General features: G+C 36.8%; 1 protein-coding gene across 2 annotated transcripts in view; it reads right to left on the bottom strand.

Annotated features, from left to right (window-relative positions):
• IFT88 (intraflagellar transport 88) overlaps positions 1-20908 on the bottom strand; it is a 122888-nt gene that overhangs the window by 101525 nt on the left and 455 nt on the right. The window contains exons 2-3 of one of the 2 annotated variants that reach the window (XM_012809491.2): positions 10853-10948; positions 4746-4808 (exon numbers count right to left, since the gene is read on the bottom strand). In XM_012809491.2, coding sequence (XP_012664945.1) covers positions 4746-4808; positions 10853-10942 — 153 coding nt within the window. In that variant the 5' untranslated portion in view covers positions 10943-10948. Of the gene's footprint in view, positions 1-4745; positions 4809-10852; positions 10949-20908 lie in introns of those variants that run through there. The other variant, XM_023517246.1, reaches the window with a different exon arrangement.

Genomic DNA, 20908 nt, shown 5'->3' with positions numbered 1-20908 from the left:
GTATTGGAGGGATCACTTCTGAGGTTTGTTTTACGGGGGTACAGGTGAATCTTTCTAAGAGCAGAATGTGAACGTTTTAAAATAATAACTAAGAAAATGACACGAAGGCTATGTTAACCAGTTTGATGGAAGTGTTTCGGATTGTGTGTGAAAATCCCACACTGTACCCCAGAAGTGCATTGATGTACATAGTTACCATTCAATAAAAAAAAAGAAATATGCTAATCTATAATCATAGTACAACAGGTGATCATACTTTCTCATTAATAATAGAACTGACAGACAAAAAAAAATGAGTAAAACTATAGACCATATGAACAAAACTATTAATACACTTGCCCTAATTGACAACCACTGTACCCACTAACTGCAGAACATATATTCTTTAAAAATGCATTTGGAATATTAACAAATTTCTAAGAGTTAAAATCATACAGATTATGTTTCCTATCTAAGAATAAAGTTAGAAATCAATAACACAAAAATAACAAGAGAATTTTAATATTTTAGAAATTAAGAAACATATTTCTAAGTAACTTGTAGGTCAATGAAGAAATTACCCTAGAAATTTAAAAAAAAATTTTGAACTGAATAATAATGGAAATATTGTTAGAGAGAAAGTATGGAAAAAACACACGCAACTGTTAATTCTGTAGGAAAATAGATGCCTGTACTGCAGGTGTTAACATATAAAGCTGTTAGGTAAACTTTAATCTCTGGTTCTTTCTCTTATTATGGAAAAACGTTTTAATTTTATGCATATTACAGGGCTTAAAACTCATGCTTGATAAGGTTGGCTTCAGTTATTAGAAAAAGCTGAAAAGTAAAGATCTATTTCCTTACTTCTATGAGAAATGAGGAAAAGAGACCATATTTCCCTTACTGTCACCTATATCTTTCATTTGTTTTCTGTTGTAAGCACTGGGAAGCTCCTATACTCTCTTCCCTTATTCCTCTTGTGCCCTCACTTGCAGTGACGGTATGTCAAGGTGAATCTCAATTCTATACATCCATTAATATTCAACTCTGAATTTATCTTTTAAGCAGTTTCTTCTGATTGTCTCAACTAGTGGGAAATAACCTCTCTTTGTAGCCCCTTAGAAATCATACTCTTTTTTTTACAACTTATTACATTATGCCTTGTGAATATTCACTTGTGTCCATTTGATCTTCCCTGTGAAGACTATATATTCCTTAGGAGGATCTTTCATATGAAATATATAAAACTTTTTCCTACTTAAGTAGAGAGTGATTCAATAGAGGATCAAGAAACCCAAGCTCTACCCCAGTTACAGACAGCTACAGATGGCTGGGAGACCTTTACTTTTCTAGGCTTCAGTTTCCTCATTTATAAAAGAAAGATCTCTGAAATGAAATCATTTCTAAAGATCTTTGAAGGGACAACCTGACAAAATTATCATCTTCTATCTAATATGTGAAATCACTTAATTTCTATCTAATACCTGAAATCAGTTCATAGAAGACAAAGTTCACCGATTTACTAAGTTATTCAATAAAAATTTATGGAGCACCTACAGCAGACAAGGAAAAGAATGATGAATAAGACAATCTGTCTCTTCAAAAAGCTCACAGTCTAGTCACTAGTTTAGTCTTTTACTGGAAGAATTCAGAACCATGGTACTTACTTCCATAATGAAGATAACCCTATAATTAAAATATGGGTTGTAGGATGAGTAGTGAAGATTTTTTTTTTTAAGACAGTCTCTTTCTGTTGCCCAGGCTACAGTGCAATGCTACCATAATAGCTCACTACAACCTCAAACTCCTGAGCTCAAGTGATCCTACTGCTTCAGCCTCCCAAGTAGCCCAGCTTAGTTTTTCTATTTCTTTTCTTTTTTTAAAACAGAGACAAGGTCTCACTTGTGCTCTTGCTCAGGCTGATCTCAAACTCCTGACCTCAAGCAATCCTCTCATCTCTGGCCTCTCACAGTGATATGACTACAAACATGAGCCACAGTGCCTAGCCTGTGCAATGAGGAATTAACTTCACCCAAAGAGAGGTCTCACCTTTGCTACTAGCTACTGAGAGGTGATTTATATAACCTTTATTTATATAACCTTGGACTGTTATATAAAATAAGGTTATTTTTCTTTGCCTTGGCACTGGCCATCAGACACTCTGCCAGTGTGATATATGATGGGGGCTTTGGGATGTATCACTTTGTGGAGTATAAGCCCTGCCTCTGGGAAGGGATAGAGATTATAGGTCAGTCACATGGGCGATCTGTGATTAAGCCCTAGAAAAATTCTGGACACTGAAGTCTTGGGTGGAATTCCATGGTTGGCAACATTCTCTGAATACTGTCATATTGTCACACACAATGATTAGGAAAAGTTATTGCCAATTCTGGACTCACAAGGAGAGAATGACCCCATGATTTGATTGATACTAGACTCTGCAATTCTTCCCTTGGTAATTTTAACTCACGTTTTTCCCCTGTAATAAATAGTGAGTATAGCAGATTTTAGTGAGATCTGTGAGTCCTTCTAGAGAATTATCAAACCTGAGGATGGTTCAGGAACACCCTGAACTTGCAGCTGGTGTGAGAAGTGGGGGCAGTGTTGTGAAGGACTATGTCCTCTACCTGTGCAGTAGCTTGGCCAAACTCATTGCAGGGCATCACACTAAATTCATTTACACTAAATGAGATGAGCAAGCTACTCACAAGATCCTTTCCATGTTAAGTGGTTTAATGTTTGCTAAATAAGTATGGATGGCAGCAAAGAGGAAGAAAGTGACAAAGTGAGGGAAGGTAAAAGCAGCTGGACACTCATCCAAAGCAGAGGACAGTGGCCTGGATAGTTCCTTACTGCTGGGGGCTGGCCTATGCACTGTAGAATGTATAGCAGCATCTCTGCTACCTACTCAATGCCAGAAGCCCCCCCTCAAGTGTGAACACCAAAATTATCTTCAGGTATTGCCAATGATTCCCTCAGGGTGAGAGACTGTAAAATTGCCCTCAGCTGAGAACCACTACAATATAGCATTGAATGGTGGGGTGACAGTTTTTTAAAAAGGAATATTAGGCATAGGACATTAGGAATTAAGCTTTTTATATTTCACTATTATATTTAGTGTCAACCTAGTTTATTTTCAACTACAAAGCATGGCAGAATTGACACACTGTTGAAGGGAGGTAAGAATGCTTTGTGTGATATATACAACAATTTGCATAGCAATACTAAAAAAAAACTACTCCAGCATTGTATGTACTTATAAAAGAAGTAATGGAGAGAGTATTAATACAAACGAATAATTGGTAAATTAAGTTCTCATCTTTTGAAGAATCTGTCTATACTAATTTAAAATTTAGAAAGGCAAATATTTTTTAAAATAATGAATGTTTTAGGTAAAAAATTCCAATGCCTTATATAAATAATATTTATGTTTTCAAGAACAAAGAAATCCCCTTATCTAAAATACATTAATATACACTTAATAGATACACTGAAAACTACAAAAAGTTGCTGCAAAAATACTAAAGAGGACACAAATAAATGGAAAGATATCCTGTGTTCATAGATTGGAAGATTTTATATAAAAATATCCATACTAATGAAAGGGATCTACAGACTCAAGGCAATCCTTATCAAAATCCCAATGTCATTTTTGTAGAAATAGATCCATCCTAAAACGTATATGGAATATTAAGCAATCCTGAATAGCTAAAGCAATTTTGAAAAAGAACAAAGTTGGAAAGCTCTCTCACTTCCTGAGTTCAAAACACATTAAAAAGCTACAGTAATTAAAACAGTGTGATGCTGGTATAAAGACAGACACACATACCAACAGAACAGAATAGAGAGCCCAGAAATAAACCCTTGCATATATGGCCAAATGATCTTTGACAAGGGTGCTAAGACCATTCAATGGAGGAAAGAATAGTCTGTTCAACATAATAGTGCCGGGAAAACCAGATATCCATGTGTAAAAGAATGAATGAATGAATGAATGAATGAAACTGTACTGTTATCCTACACCATATGCAAAAACTAGTTCAAAATGGATTAAAGACCTAAATCCAAGACTAAAACTATAAAACTTCTAGAAGAAAACATAAGGGAAAATTTTCATAACATTGGTATTGGCAATGATTTCTCAGCTAATAACATCAAAAGCGTAAGTGACAAAAGTAAAAATAGACAATTGGGACTATATCAAACTAAAAAACCTTTGGTACATCAAAGGACACAATCAACAGCATGAAAAGCAACCTATACAATGAGAAAATATCTGCAAATCATACATCTGATAAGAAGTTAATATCTAGAATATATAGAGAATTCCTACAACTCTGTAACAAAAATGGACAATGTCCATTGACCAAAGAATAAATAAACAAAATGTGGTATATACATACAATGGAATACTATTCAGACATAAAAAGTAAAGGAATTCTCTCACATGCTATGACATAGATGAACCTTGAGGACATTATACTAAGCAAAATAAGCCAGTCATAAAAAAACAAAACTGTGTGATTCCACTTATGTGAGGTATGTAAAGTAGTCAAATTCATAGAAGTAGAAAGTAGAAGAGTGGTTAGAAAGGGGTTGGGGGTGGGAGGAAATGGAGGCGTTTTTGTTTAATGGGTACAGAGCTTCATGATGGCAAGATGAAAAATTTCTAAAGATTTGTTTCACAACCACGTGAACTTAACACTACTGAACTAAACAGGTAAAATGTTTCTTTACTGCAATTAAAAAATTTTTTTTTCACTTACTGGAGGTCTTCTGCCATGACTAGTTCTCACAGCTTGCTGAAAAGCTGTGTCATTCTCCAATTCCTAAAATGAAAAAGCAAATTTAACACCATTCAACATGAAGTGAGAATCAGGGGCAGGGGGTGATAGTTTAAACCCTGTTTTTCAACATCCTCTATAATTCATCTTACCCCAAATGTTGACATTTGGGTAGTGGCTGAAGGACTCTTGCCCTCAAATCTCTCCTTTTCATACTACCCAAAATATAGGTAGGAAGAGGAATACTGAGTATGTTAGTCAATTTTAACGACATTTTATACTGCAGTTGAAATGGATAGTATCATACTGCTTGGGTAAAAGATCAAGTAGGACCAGGCATGGTGGCTCATGCCTATAATCCTAGTACCTCAAGAGTCCAAGGCAGGAAAACTTGAGCCTATAGGTTTGAAGTTACCACAAGCTGTGACCACACAACTGATCAGGTATACAAGGATAGGGCCTTTCTTCTGTTTCTTTCTTTCTAGGGGCCAGAGCAGTAAGAACTGATATTCATACCTCTTTCTCTCTTTTGATCCATACTTCTTTATTGATCTTGCTGCCCTCACATTCTCACTCTTTCCTCCCTCCATCTCTCCCTTTCTGTCCTTGCCTCTCTTCTCCCTTAAGGTGGGATCATGCCTTGGGCAGTGGTGGCTCACACCTGTAATCCTAGCACTCTGGGAGGCCAAGGTGGGTGGCTCACCAGTTCAAGATCAGCCTGAACAAGCGAGATCCCATCTCTCCTAAAAATAGAAAAAACTGAGGTAAGAGGATCACTTAAGCTCAGAGGTTGAAGGTTTCTGTGAGCTACAATGATGCCATGGCACTCTATCTAGGGCAACAGCTTGAGACTCTGTTTCAAAAAAATAAATAAATAAATAAAGCTGGGCTCATGCTAGAACCCTGCCTGAGAAAGCCTCACGACAGAAAAGGCCATGTTCCCTCTTTAGAAATTTGAGGAAAAGAACATTAGCCAAGGGCAGGATAAAAGTGTTTCTGGATTTCCTGAACAAAATGGTATTTTTACAGTCTCCCATCAGCACCTAGTCTTACCAACCACTACCCTTCTATCCAGACTTTATTTCTTACTTCTTCCTTAACACACACTCTGGTTCTAACCCTTCAGGCATACTTTATGAAAAATTCTTTTGCCTTTGATTTGTTTAAATCTACTTCCCACAAAAATATGCATATATATTATTGTAAAAGAAATATAAATAATACATAAAATAGGGTTGCTATCAATTAACTTTTTAAAAATTTGCAGATAATCAAAACAAAATGTTTACATAACCAGAATGCTAATACAAGACACTATTTTATATTTAGAGACAGGGTCTCACTCAGTCAGGATCATAGCTCATGGAACCTCAACCTTCTGGGTTCAAAAGATTCTCCTGCCTCAGCCTCCAAAGCAGCTGGGACCACAAATGTTCACCATCACACCTGGCTATTTTTAAAACTTTTTTTCTGGAGATGGGGTCTTACTATGTTGTACAGGTTGGTGTCAAACTTCTAGTCATAAGCAATCTTCCTACCTCAGCCTCCCAAAATGCTTGAATTATAGGCATGAGCTACCATAACCAGCCACAACACACTTAAAACATGATTTTGTTACATGCAATGATTCTTTAATTTTTACCTTAAGTTATCTTTATAACGTTACATATTAACTACGTAAAATTTAACAAGTACAAAATTCTCAGTCAGCCATAGAAACTGAAAAGTTATATATAAAATAATAAAGACAAAGGCAACCTTCAACATATTTATGTTTTTACTTTGGTAGATCTTCTGGTAAAAGGATATCTACTAAGTTTCCTAAACTATGAGTAAAATTTGATTAATCAGTCCAATAAATTCCACCTAAATAACAAATTAAAAAGAACAATTAACAAATTCTCTAATTACAAACACCAAACTAACACAACTTTTGTAGTTTCATCTTTGTAACTTGATTAAAAAAATCACATATTCTATTAACATTATTAGGGAGTTGTTTCAAGTATTTCAGTCATATATTGAACTTATTATTAGCTAATCAAGATCAAAGAAAACCATGCATAAAACAAATATTTTTGTTTCACTACATAATTTATTTTGGGGTCTAACAGTCTGAGTATTTGCTCAGATTAAATCATGCAGCCACACTGTGACAACCTGAGGATAGGAAATTTCTATGGTGCTTTAAAAATGATTACCTTCACAATCTATTAATTCCATTTCTGGGACTCTATCCCAGGAAATGCTACATCAAAACACAGAAAATTATTTATGCATAAATCTGTTCTTCATGTAATTGACAACAGTGGAAAACTGGACAAAAAGTCCTAACATGAGAATATACTCCTAATCAATTACGTATTTTCAGTATTATACAGCCATTAAAATCTTATTTAAATATTTAGTTCCAAACACTGCTTATGACATAGCTGAATATAATTAAAAAACTGTGTATATATATATACAGAAAGAAAAGACAAAGCAACAAAATGTTATAGACGTCATTTCTGAGTGATAAGATTAATATCACTGTTAACTGTACAAAAAAGATAAGCATGTCTTATTTTATAATTGGGAGAATGGAAAGATTTTAATAGGTTTCATGATTTATACTAGCCTCAGAAAACACTTATGTTACAATGCAAATTTTATAAAAGGGACTATATAATAATCTCTGTGTGTATTTGTATACTGGGAGAGAAAAATTTGCATAGATAGTATTAAAGGAAAAGGGAATACAGCCAAACATCAGGTATTATAGTACATCCAATGTAGGTGATCTTTGCATAACAGGATTTATGTCATTTTATTTCTTCTTTCTATACCTCTCAAGTTTTCTGTAATGATCAGTATCACCTAGATTTTTTCCTTTTTCTTTGAGACAGAGTCTTGCTACATTGCCCAGGCTGCAGTGCAGTACTATTCACAGGCATAGGAGCAGGGCACACTATAGCCTCAAACTCCTAGGCTCAAGCAATCCTCCTATTTCAGCTTCTCAAGCTCTAGGTGGGACAACAGGCGCACCTGGTTTTCAACTGGATTTTTATTTTATATAGAAAAAGTGAATGAGTTCTATTTTCTTTCTTGTTTTCTTTTTAGGTCTCAAATTCACAGATCATCATTTCACTCCAAAGGAAAAAATACACTCCAAAAATTATTAAAAGTTATAAGAAAAACTCTAAAATAGCATAATATTTCCTAAATTATTATTATTATTATTATTTTTGCTTTTTTTTTTTTGAGACAGAGTCCCACCCTATGCCCCTGAGCAGAGTGCAATGATGTGGTAGCTCACTGCAACCTCAGATTCTGGCTGTAGGCATCCCGCTGCCTCAGCCTCCAGAAGCCACTGGGATTATACCCACAGCACTCAGCTGGGTTTTCTTTTTTCTTTTTAGAGACACAGTCTCACTCCATCATCCTCGATAGAGTGCCGTAGCATCATAGCTCACAGCAACCTCCAGCTCTTGGGCTTAGGAGATTCTCTTGCCTCAGCTTCCCAAGTAGCTGGGACCACAGGCACTCGCCACAATGCCCCGCGTTGTTTTTGTTGTTGCAGTTTGGCAGGGGCTGGGTCTGAACCCACCACCCCGGTATACAGGGCTGGCGTCATACTCCTTGAGCCACAGGTGTCACCCCAGTTTTTCATTTTTTTATGAGTCGGGGTCTCACTCTTGCTCAGGCAAGTCTCCAACTCCTGAGCTCAAGCAATTCTCCCTCCTTAGCCTCCCACAGTGCTGGGATTACAGGCATGAGCCACCGCACCCTCATTAAATTCCTAAATTACTAAATTAAAGGATTACAAATGCTAATATAGTTGTCCCCAGGACCACCTCTCTAACCAAAATTTGCCAATGCTATGTGCCTGATATGACACAGTATATAGTATTTGCACATAACCTATACACATTCTCCTGAATACTTTTAGATTATCTCTAGAGTACTGTAATACTTTTTTTTTTCTTCTTTTTGTGAGACAGAGTCTCAAGCTATTGCCCTGGGTAGAATGCCGTGGCATCACAGCTCACAGCTCACAGCAATCTCAAACTCTTGGGCTTAAGAATTCTCTTGCCTCAGCCTCTCAAGTAGCTGGAACTACAGGTGCCCGCCATAATGCCCAGCTACTTTTTTTTTTTGGTTGCAGTTGTCATTGTTTGGCAGGCCCGGGCTGGATTCGAACCTGCCAGCTCCGGCGTACGTGGCTGGTGCCCTAGCCACTTGAGCTACAGGGGCCGAGCCTGTGATACTTAATACAATGTCATACATTGTACATTCAACATAGTACTCAGCATGATAAATTCAAGTTTTGTTTTTTGGAACTTGTTGAATATTTTTTTTTGAGACAGAGTCTCACCATTTTGCCCTCAGTAGAGTGCTGTAGCGTCACAGCTCACAGCAACCTCAAACTCTTGGACTTAAGCAATTCCCTTGCCTCAGCCTTCCAGTAGCTGGGACTATAGGTGTCTGCCACAACGCCCAGCTATGATTTTGTTATTGTTATTATTGTCGTTTAGCAGGCCCTGGCTGGGTTTGAATCTGCCACCCCCAGTGCATGTGGTTAGCGCCCTAACCACTGAACCACGGGCGCCAAGCCACTTTATAGGATTTTTTTTACTGAATATTTTCTTTTCTTTTTTTTAAAAAAGACAGAGCCTCAAGCTGCCACCCTAGGTAGAGTGCCATGGCATCACAGGTCACAGCAATCTCCAACTCCTGGGCTTAAACAATTCTCTTGCCTCAGCCTCCCAAATAGCTGGGACTAAAGGGACCTGCCACAATGCCTGGCTATTTTTTGGTTGCAACTGTCACTGTTGTTTGACAGGTCCAGGCTGGATTCGAACCCGCCAGCTCTGGTGTATGTGGCTGGCGCCTTAACCGCTTGAGCTACAGGTGCCGAGTCTACTGAATATTTTCAATCCAAGATTTACTGAAACCATGGATACAGAACTACAGATATGGAGGGCCAACTGTATTTGGTTCTCAGATACTCCCAAGTAAAGTACCCATATTTTTCATCCTTTTTTCCCACACTACTTCAAGGTGACTTTATAAAGATTTTTTTGTTGTGTGTTTTTTTATTGTTGTTGCAGTTTTCTTTCTTGCTTTTTTTTTTCTTTTTTTTTACAATTTGGAAACTGTAATTCTCACAAGAGACTAAACAGATTTAAAACATCCAAATTTATTTCAGTAACAATTTCAACTTTTAAATTATCATGTCTCTAAATATTAAGCAGATATAATTTACCAAAATAAATGGCTATTCATGAAATACAAAAAGCAGGTTATAAAACAGTACACAGAGTATGATCCCATTTTATCTAGAAATGTAGAAACATACATAAATTTGCATAGAAAATGTTTGGTGAGGTAAGCACTATAAGTTAGTTAATGGTTATCTCTGGGTGATGGTAACAGTTCCTATGATTTTAATTTTTTTATATTTATCTCTATTTCCTATTTTTCTACAAAATACAATTTAAAGAAGGAAAAACTACATGATATTTCAAGTTTATAGCATTTTTATTTTTATTTTTTTGAGACAGATTCTTACTCTGTTGCCCCAGACTAGAGTGCCATGGTGTTAGAGCTCACAGAAACCTTAAACTCCTGGGCTCAAGCAATCTTCCTGCCTCAGGCACCTACAGCTGGACCACAAGAGTCCACCACAAGGCCTGGGTAGTTTTTCTATTTTTAGTAAAGATGGGTCTCACTCTTGCTCAGGCTGGTCTCGAACTCCTGAGCTCAAGCAATCCACACCTCAGCATCTCAGAGTGCAGGATTATTACGCATAAGCCACTTTGCTCAGCCCAGCAATTAAAAAAAAAAAAAAAACCTGACTGTAGGTACCTTCTAAGTCTTTTACACATTTGGATAGCTAGTGCTGAAGAATACAAGTCACCTTAATTCATTTCCATAACCTGTCTCATGATCTTCCTCTCTGCTGCAATTATTTTTGGTAGAAGTTAGCAGAACCTTTGCTAACACTTTTAAAGGCTTATTAATTACCTTATTTAATCTAAATCATAATAAAGCAATACTCTCAAATCCAAAGTCTTCATAAACCAGCTTAACTAAGACTTTTTTACCTCAGTATCGTAGGTTGGATTGTAGTCATTATAACCAGAATAAAGATCATCTTCATCTGTCTCTGGAGCCAGGTGCACATTTTGCATCATTTGTACCTATGACAAATTGGGAGTAGAAATATGTTCTTGGTATAAGAAATAAATCTTAATTCCTATAAAGTATAGCCATTTAACTACCATTCAGGTCAAATCTATCTGTACCTATTTTCATGCCTTGAATGTTTTTTCACATCCAATTCCCAAAATTGTCAAAACATTCATCCATTACCCTGGTTTCACATTTATTCCACACCTACACCATTGAAAGGACAGTGACAGGCTCTAGAGGGGGTTGAGCTGGTTGTCCTAATTTTCATGGAGTGCAAAATTAAGTGCAAAAAGAAAAGCATGAAATGGTCAATTAAAATGCAAGGCAAAAACCATGCATTCACCCATTAGAATGTTTAAAATTAAAAAGATCAACAGCAAATAAGGTCAGCAAGAGTACTCATACATTGTTGGTTAAGTATAAAATGGTATAGTTTTGGGAAAAGGTCTGGCAGTTTTATAAAACTCATATATACCTTTTTTGACCCGGCAGTTCCGCTCAAAAGGATTTACCCAAGAGAAATGAAAGCATATGTCTACAAAAGAGATTTAAGAATGGTGTTCAGACAACCTTCAGAATGGGAAAAGATATTTCCATATTATGAGTAGGACAAAAACTTGGTAATTAGGATGTATCAGGAACTCAAATTAATCAATAAAAAAAGACTTGACAATCCCATATATCACTGGGCATGAGAGATGAACAGAACCATCTCTAAAGGAGACAGATGAATAGCTAACGAATATATGAAAAAATGTTCATCATCCCTAATCATCAGGGAAATGCAAAATCTGAGATACCACCTAACCCCAGTAAGAATGGCTCACATCACAAAGTCTCAAAGTTGCAGATGCTGGCGTGGACATGGAGAGAAGGGAACACTTTTATACTTCTGGTGGGACTGCAAACTAATACGACCTTTTTGGAAGGAAGTATGGAGAATCCTCAAAGAACTCAAATTAGACCTCCCCTTTGATCCTGCAATCCCATTACCAGGCATCTACTCAGAAGAAAAAAAAAATCCCTTATTATAAGGACACTTGCACTACACTGTTTATCATAGCTCAATTTACAATTGCCAAATGTTGAAATAACATTTAGCCCACCAACCCAGGAAGCTGTGGTATATGTATACAATGGAATACTATTCGGCCGTTAAAAACAATGGAGACTTTACATCTTTTGTATTAACCTAATACATAATTTGTATTAATGTGTTTTGTAGAATACATTCTTCTTAGTAAAGCATCACAAGAATGGAGAACCATGAATCTAATGTAGTCTATTGTAATATGAAGGCAGCAGGTGAGCTAATACAGGGGTGGAGTGGGTAGGGGGATGAGCAAATGGGGATAGGGGAGGAGGTAGGTGGATGAGAGGATCACGGTGTATGGCACACCTCTGGGGGGGGAAAACAATTATTAGAGGGACTTTATCTAACAAATGCCATCAATGTAAACTAATTCTTTATACCTTCAATGAAACCCAAACAATTAAAATAAAATTAAAAAGGATGTTCTTAATGTTGTTTTTTAGGTCCAATGAAACCCAAACAACAAAAATAAATAAATAAATAAAAAAGGATGTTCTTAATGTTTGCTTTAGGTCACAGCAAGTGTTGACCTAAAGAAAAAACTGAAACTAAAATATAATTTAAAGAGTATACTTGGGGGGAAAAAAAGAGTTAACTTGAGACAATGTAAGTGTTAGGCCTAGGCTAAAGTAGAAAAATACCAGTTAACTCTTGACAAATTCCTGGGCTGCAAACCCTCAACAAAATGGAATTAAGTCTGGTTCACTTCCAAGATAGATGGGAAAGTACTAACTTCTTGCTTGACTAACTCTTGAGCCCAGGAAACGAACCGACTATCCCCAGACTAACCTATAGACAATACCAGGCAGAGAGCATACCGAGACAAAGATGTATGGAGGAAAAGTACTAGAACTAAGATGTATGATGTATGACTAACTAACCGTGAAATTCTGCTTCTGTGCAATGCTTGCTTGCTACGCCCACCTGAATGCACCTGGACAGCCTGCGTGCCAACCAGGATGCAGACTCAGCCTTAAAAACCCCACCCCTTAAGCACTTGGGGCTGCTCTCAGAAACCCCATGTTGGGACACTGAGGCAGTCACTGGCCGGCTCTTCAATAAAAGGATTCTGTTGTAAATTTGGCTTGTTTGGCAGTGTGGTCTTTGTGGAACTCCTGGGCACAACGTAAGGACAGCTGCCTGAAAGACTCAGACCCAAGTAACGCTGGTTATAAATTCCATTCAGCCTTTAGTAAAAGTAGGTTTTTAAAGGAAAAAGGCAAGTCAGGGAGTGGGATGATACTGAATTTTTGTCAGAAAGTCTTGCTGGTTTACAGAAACAATATTGAGTATGATTAGCCCTTACATTGAAAGGGCTATGATGTCCAGCCTGCAGCACTGTGAGGTAAATTGACAGATAATTGTGGCCATAGCAAGCAGTTTTAAGAGATGATTACTTAGCCCCAGAAGAGAAGTGGGATGCGACTGCTGGCTCATTCTCATGCCTCTCTGGGCCTCATAATTTAGGGGAGCCTCTTGTTCCTCAGATTAAACGTTTCTTTTCTTTCTTAAAGCTTTACTCATAATAGCTAAAAATGAGAAATGGACCAGGAGCCCATCAATAAAATGGATAAGCAAAATGTAGCATACTATATGCAATGAAGTTTTATTCAGCAATAAAAAGAATGCACCAATGACATACGTAACAACATGTCAATTATGCCAAGCGAAAGAAACTTTACATAAAACTGCATATCATGCCCTCTTTCATTTACAGGAAAGAAACTATACATACAACTGTACATTATGCACTGTTTCATTTATACGAAATTCTAGAACAGGCAAAGCTAATCTATGATAGAAAGTAGTTGCTTCTTGGGGATTGGGGTTAGAGATTGAATGGGAAAGGGCATGAAAGAATTTTCTGGAGAGGTGATATATATGTATCCTGGCAGGAGTTTGGGACACACAGGTGTATACACTTGTGAAAACTCAGCAAATGCATACTTGAGATTTCTGCTTTGTAAATTTTATCTTAAAAGAACAACCTGTAAAGTACTGAACTATAATTAATATGGATGTGCTGAAGTTTTTAGGGAAAGCTTAATATTTTATACTTAGCTTGAATGCACAAAATAAGATGGATTATTAAATGGATAGAGGCATAGGTAAATGGATAGATACATGGTAAAGCAAGTCTAAAAAAACATTAATGGTGGAATCTACAAGCAGGTACATTGTTCATTGTAAAATTCTTTAAACTTTGCTCCCCATCTGAAAATTTTTATAATGAAATGTTGAGAAAAAAAGCAAGACAGAATAAAGTAGATGTCAAAGCAAAGTAAAATGGAAGAGCGGAAGTTGATCACAGGAATTGGGTCATTCTTGTGATACCCAACTAAAATAGAGTCAATAAGCCAGGGGGGAAACCCATTCAGGACACATAACTACTCCAAGAATGTAATTCTCTGCAAGTCCAGCTGCTAATGCTGCGTATTATAGCCTGAGACCAGTTTTATCTATAGCTGTTAACATAACTTGTTGCAACTCAAGGACCACCTTAGGTCACTGCCATCACCCACCAATCAGAATTTGTCAGCTTGCCAGAGCCTTAGTAGTATCAATGAAATTTCACAAAGAGCATTACCTAACATTTCTCCTTTTGGCTAAAACTTCCAACCTTCTTTTTGTTCTCTGTACATACTGAAGACAACCTGGTCTATGTGTGGCCTGAATTGCAATCCTGTCTTCCTAAATAAAATATTAAATTTAGAAATTTGTCTCTACATTTTTAAAAAAATTATTTTCACGTATTTGATTTTTAAAGACCAGATCTTGGGCTCAAGCAATCCTCCTGTCTCTTGAGTAGCTGGTAATGCAGATGAATGCCACCACACCTGGCTATTTTTTAAATTTTTACATAGAGACAGGGACTCACTATATTGCCCTGGCTAGTCTTCAAACTCCTTAGCTTCAAGCAATCCACCAACCTTGGCTTCTCAATGTGCTGGGACTACAGAAGGGAGCCACCACACCTGGCCTCTACATTTTATTTTGACTTCAACAAAAGCATGAAAGAAATGTAATATATATATGTATACACACACACACACACACACACACACGCATGCACACACAGGGTAATGTAATAATTACTAGAGAATGTGGCAAGAATACCCAGAACTATCATTCAGATCAAGTCAATATTTCAAGTAATTGTTTATGTGTGTTTGTGTGTGGGGGTGGGGTGGGTAGTTATCCAAGACATGTACCATTGAATTATCTTGTCTATCTTAAAGTAAACATTAATATAGAGTTTGTACATTTTACATGTGCCATTAAATTCTTTAAAAAGTTTCAGCATAATATCAAATACATGTAGCTTCTATGATTCACACTTAATATGTTTTCTCATAACCTTTAAAAAATTATTTATATATACTTAAAATACTAATTACTTTTTTGAGTCCTTGGTGAGGACAGAAAAGTGAAAAAAATTATTTGAGCTATAATTCACATACCATAATCTACTTTCTGTGTCTATCAATTCTGTACATTTCATGGAATCAATACATATGTGGGTTTTTGTGTCTGGCCACTTTCACTTAGCATAATATTTTCAAGCTTCATCCATACTGTAATACATACATATCAGTACTTCATTTCTTTTTTTTTTTTTTTTTTACAGTTTTTGGCTGAAGCTGGGTTTGAACCCTCCATCTCTGGCATATGGGGTGGTACCCTACTCCTTTGAGCCACAGGCACCGCCCACTTAATTTCTTTTTAATAGCTAAATAATACATTGACATTTTACTTACCTATTCATTTTATTTATGTATATTTTTTGAGACAGGGTCTCAATCTGTCACCTTGGGTTGAGTGTACTGGCATCATCATAGCTCACAGCAACCTCAATCTCTTGGGCTCAGGCAATCCTCTTAGTGCAGCCTCCCCAGTAGCTGGGGACTACAGGGGCCCACAGCAATGCTTGGCTAGCTTTTCTATTTTCTTTAGTAGTCCTGCTCTTGCTTAAGCTGCTCTCAAACTCCTAAGCTCAAGCAATCCACCTGCCTTGGCCTCCCAGGAGTACTAGGATTACAGGCATTAGCCACTGTGCCCTCCCCTCCCCGGCCTGCTTATCCATTTATTAAAGGACATCTGTACTGTTTCTACTTTTTGGCTTTAATAAATAACATTGCTATGAACGTCATGTGTACAAGTTTTGGCATGGATACATATTTTCAATTCTGTTGGATATATATCTAGGAATGGAATAGCTGTGTCTTATGTTTAAGTTTTGGAGAACTGCCAGAGTGCTTTCCAAAGTAGCTGCACCATTTTACATTCTACCTGCAGTGTACAAAGGTTCCAGTTTTTTCACGTCCTAGACAACAGGTGGTATTGTTCTTCCTTGATACAGCCATTCAAATGGATGTGAAATTGTATCTCACTGTGGTATTTAGTTGCACTCCTCTGATGACTATTGATGTTTAGCACCTTTTCAGGTGCTTATTGGCTATTTGTATGTATTCCTTTGTAAAAATGTACATTCAGATCTTTTATCCATTTTTAAAAGCTATGTTATTTGTCTTCTATGAATTATAAGGATCCATTATATATTCTCAATATTAGACCTTATATATATGATTTGTAAATATGTTTTCTCATCCTGTGCCTTGTCTTTTGACATTCTTGACTGTATCCTTTGAAGCACAAAAATTCTTAATTTTGATGATGTATAATTTATTTTCTTCTTTGATTGTTTGTACTTTTGGTTATCACATCTAACAAACAACTGCCTAAACTAAAATCAAGAAGATTTATACCACGTTTTCTTCTAATGGTTTGTGATTTTAGCTTTTATATTTAGGTCTTTGATCCATTTTCAGTTAATTTCTCATTACTTTTTGAAGATGAAAATTCACTATTATGAGAGCAAATGCCAATCAGATAAAATACGTCCAAAAGGTATTAGATGTCATTGGTGGAAAACACATAAAATATTTTCAATTAAAAGCTTTAGCTCAGGTAATACTAAAGTTCTCAAACTTTAGTGTGCACTAGAAACCTAAAGGCTTGTTAAATTCATATCGCCTCTTCCCAGCCACTCGGGTTTCTTATTCACTAAGACTTGAGTAGGGGACACATTATCACCTCCTTCATCCCTTAGAATGTTGATTTTTATTTAGAGTCCAGGTCTCATTCTGTTACCCAGGCTGCAGTGCAATGGCATCATCATAGCTCACTGCAGCCTCAAATTCCTGGCCTCAAGCAATTCTTCATCTCAGCTTCCTGAGTAGTTGGGACTAAAGGTGCCTACCATCACACCTGGTTAGTTTTTTTTTTTTTAATTTTTTATAGAGATGAGGTCTATGTTGCCCAAGCTAGCCTCAAACTCCTAGCCTCCAGTGATCCTCCTGCCTCAGCCTCCCCAGTTGCTCAGATTACAGCCCTGAGCCACACACTAGGCTAGAATGTGAATTTCTAACAAGTTCCCAAGTGATGCTGATGCTGCCGGTCTGGGGAGCATACTTTGAGAACCACTATGCTAAACAAGAACTTCCTGATTGTATGTCCTCAAACTTTTTAAACAAGGGGCCAATTTACTGTCCCTCAGACCATTGGAGGGCTGGACTTTGGGTCCCAGGACAAATTGGCTGCTAAGCAGGACAGACAGCAGCAGCAAAAACACCCGGGGCGCTGGATAAATGTCCTACACCAACAACTGCATGTGGCCTGCGGGCTGTAGTTTGAGGACGCCTTTGCCTAGCATATTATACGTAAAACATGAACAACTTTTATTTTGTTTATCTTTTGAGACAGTCTCTGTTGCCCTGTGTAGAGAAAGTGCCACGGCATCATAGCTCACAGCAACCTGAAACTCTTGGGCTCAAGCAATCCATCTGCCTCAGCTTCCCAGAGTGCTAGGATTACAGACATGACCCACTACGCTCAGCTTAAAAACAAACAAAACAAAAACTGAGCAACTTTTAGAACTGGTTATCCATATGTAGAAGACTAAAACTGAACCCACCCCTCATCATTAGCAAAAATTGATTCTTGTTGAATAAAAGATTTAAACTTAAAACAATAAAAATTCTAAAAAAGAGTGTGGGGAAAACACACTGAAGACAATGGCCTGGGAAAAAAATTTTATGAGGAAGACCCCTCCACCCCAAACATAGCAACACCAAAAATAAATAACTAGGATTTGATCAAGCTAAAAAGCTTTTGCACAGCTAAGGGTATCACAAACAAAGCAAACAGCCTTCAAAATGGGAATGCATATTATGAATCTGACAAGGCCTGATAACTAGAACCTACAGAGTACTCAAACAATAAGAAAAGTGCAAACAACCCTCTCTATAAGTGGGCAAGTGATTTCAACGGAAACTTCCTGAGGATGATAGATGAATGGCCAAAAAACACATGAAAAAATGCTCATCGTCTTTAATGATCAGAGAAATGAAAATCAAAACCACTCTAATCACCGAACCCCAGCAAGATTAGCCCACATCACAAAGTCACAAAACACCAGATGCTGGTGTGGATTGTGGAGAGAAAGGAACACTTCTACACTGCTGGTGAGACTGTAAACTAATACAGCCCTTTTGGAGAGAAGTATGGAGAATCCTCAAAAATCTAAATGTAGACTTTCCATTTGACCCTGCTATCCCATAACTAGGTATCTACCTAGAAGACCAAAAATCATTTTTACCACAAAGACATTTGCACCAGAATATTTATTGAAGCTCAATTCATAATTGCCAAGTCATAATCCTATTAGGAAACAACTAAGTGCCCATCACATGAATGGATCAACAAACGGTGGTTTATGTATATAATGGAATATTATTCAGCCATTACAAAAGATGGAGACTTTACATCTTTTACATTTACCTGGATAGAGCTGAAATACATAAAGTTATCACGAGAATGGAAAAATAAACATCCAATGTATTCCACTAATATGAAATCAACATATAAACAATTACATGTTTATAAGAACAATAAAACACAAATATAATCTAGTAAGGGGGGGGTGAGAGAAAGGGGAGAGGGAGGGGCTGAGACAGGATCTCACCTATGTGCACTTTGTGATGGTGCATAATTCCCTCTTTTACAAATGGAACTTTACCCTGGAAGTGAGAACAATATAACCTAAAATTTGTACCCTCATATTAATTTGAAATAAAAAATAAATTAAAAAAATAAATACAAAGTAGACGTTAAAATGTAGAGGCTATAAAATTAATCAGATTTCTTTTGAAAGAAATGTAATGCTTTTTTTTGTTTTTTGAGACAGAGTCTCACTATGTTGCTCTTGGTAGAGTGCCATGATGTTATAGCTCACAACAACCTCAGAATCCTGGGCTCAAGCGATTCTGTCTCAGTCTCCCAAGTAGTGGGACTACAGGCACCTGCCACAGCCCCAGGCTATTTTTAGAGAGGGGGTGGTGTCTCACTTTTGCTCAGGCTCCAACCTGTGAGCTCAGGCAATCCACCTGCCTCAGCCTCCCAGAGTGCTAGGATTACAGGCATGAGCCACAGAGCCTGGCCCTTGTTAACAGGTTTTAAAAAGGCTTTACCTAGAAGAGACGGTATCTGAACGTCTGGTGGAATATACAGATCTTGATGTAGAAAACGAGCCCAAGAAAGGAAAAGGGAATCACCCATGGCTAACAGCTATGGGTTGCAGAAAAGATGTTATTATACAACTTAAGAGTTTCTGGATTCTCCAAGCTATTTCAAAAGAAGCTTATATGCATAACAAGCCTCTCATATTGAAACCATTTGAGGATAATACCACCTATATTTATTATAAAGTAAATGTCAGTAAAACCTTTTTTAAATGTTAAAGCTTTTTTTTACACTCTGCTATTAGTATCTACAATATAGATGACTTCTAAGATGCCATCTCAAAAGCCCACAACCAGCAAATCAGCCTGGTAAAAGAAAACATGTGGAATCAAGCCAAGTACCCATCAATACATGAATGCATGAGTGGATTAATAAAATGTGGTATACATCATGGAGTACTACTCAGCCATAAAAAATGGTAAGCTAATTAATACCTTTTATAACAATCTGGATGTAGCTAAAGACTATTCTTCCAAGTAAAGTATAGCAAGAATGGAAAACTATCACATGTATTCACTAATAAATTGAACTAACTGATTAACACTCATGGGTACATATGGCAGTAAAACTCAACAGAAACTAAACAGGTGGGAGTGTGGAGGAGGGGTAGGTAAATTGGCACACTTATAACTTTGACACAAAGTGGACAAAAGCAATTCATGTAACCAAAACATCTGTAACCCTCATGATATTCTGAAATTAAAAAATGTATAAAGAAACTACAAAACTTGATGCAAAAAATGGGACAATCAATAATCCTCTGATACCATAAAAAAGAATGATGGAAATATAATTTGTGACAGCTAAGGGACTTGGGAATTAATGCATATTCAGCTACTTCTGTCTCTCCTTTTTATATCACTCTTTGCAGAATGGTAAGTTGACGTGATGTCAAATACATCATCTACAATAATTTCCTTTCACTTAATCACATTACTTAAAATATGTAAGACATGCACTTGGCCTATGTACACAACATGATGATTAATGATAGTATTCTACTGTAGTTTACTGTGGCCACGAGAGCTATTTTTATTCATAACCTTCACAACTCACCAGGTTCTCCAGATTTCTAGATATTTTATGAGTCTACTGAAATGCATAATTACATGATTGTAACAATAAAGCCCTATTCACAAGATAAAAAAGAAATCCAATTAAAAATTTAATTTGAAAGTCAGCAAAAATGGGGGAAAAACATGTAATTTTAGGCTTAGCAAGGATCTTTGGAAAAGAGTACTTCATTTCTGAATTTCTTTGGGAAGTTAAGTATATGCTTTGCGCATTCTGTTGT

This window comes from Otolemur garnettii, unplaced genomic scaffold (genome assembly GCF_000181295.1).
Source record: "Otolemur garnettii isolate 467f Iridium unplaced genomic scaffold, OtoGar3 scaffold00106, whole genome shotgun sequence".
Classification (NCBI taxonomy): domain Eukaryota; kingdom Metazoa; phylum Chordata; class Mammalia; order Primates; family Galagidae; genus Otolemur; species Otolemur garnettii.
This window is presented reverse-complemented; position numbering and strand designations above follow the sequence as displayed.